This window comes from Geospiza fortis, unplaced genomic scaffold (genome assembly GCF_000277835.1).
Source record: "Geospiza fortis unplaced genomic scaffold, GeoFor_1.0 scaffold1871, whole genome shotgun sequence".
In the NCBI taxonomy this organism is placed as follows: domain Eukaryota; kingdom Metazoa; phylum Chordata; class Aves; order Passeriformes; family Thraupidae; genus Geospiza; species Geospiza fortis.
In genome coordinates, this window is record NW_005055335.1 from 4,185 (window position 1) to 4,858 (window position 674).

The window sequence follows — 674 nt, forward strand, 5'->3', positions numbered from 1 at the left end:
TACACCTGGCACAGGTAACGTACACCTGGCACAGGTAACTTACGCCTGGGATACACCTGGCACAGGTAAGGTACACCTGAGGGACAGGGGTTGCTCTTGCCCAGCCCCATCTCGTCCGCCAGGATGCAGTTCTGCCTGAGGGACAGGTGCGACACAGGTGAGACAGCTGAGACACGCCTGGCACAGGTAACTTACGCCTGGCACAGGTAACTTATGCCTGGGATACACCTGGCACAGGTAACATACACCTGGCACAGGTAAGATACACCTGGGACAGGTAATGCACACCTGAGATACACCTGGGACAAGTAACATACACCTGGGACAGGTAAGGTACACCTGAGATTCACCTGGTAGAGGTAATGTACGCCTGGGATACACCTGGGACAGGTAACATACACCTGGCACAGGTAAAGCACACCTGAGGCACACCTGGGACAGGTAAGGTGCACCTGGGATACACCTGGCACAGGTAATTTACACCTAGAATACACCTGAGATGCACCTGGGACAGGTACCTTGCACCTGGAACCCAGAATGTGTAACAGACCAGGTGTTCTCACCTGTCCCAGGTGTGCCCAGGTGAGCTCACCTGTTGTACCAGTTGAAGAGCAGCCAGTTGACGCCCTCCAGCTGGTATTCCCTGAGCCGATACCCTCACCTGTCCCAGGTGT

The 674-nt window shown here is 55.0% G+C and overlaps 1 protein-coding gene across 1 annotated transcript in view; it reads right to left on the reverse strand.

Moving 5' to 3' along the window:
- Positions 1 to 674, reverse strand: part of LOC115949273 (chromodomain-helicase-DNA-binding protein 8-like) — a 7,923-nt gene that overhangs the window by 1,130 nt on the left and 6,119 nt on the right. The window contains exon 5 of the mRNA XM_031065799.1: positions 44 to 138. Within this exon, the coding sequence (XP_030921659.1) occupies positions 44 to 138 (95 nt within the window). The remainder of the gene's footprint in view (positions 1 to 43; positions 139 to 674) is intronic.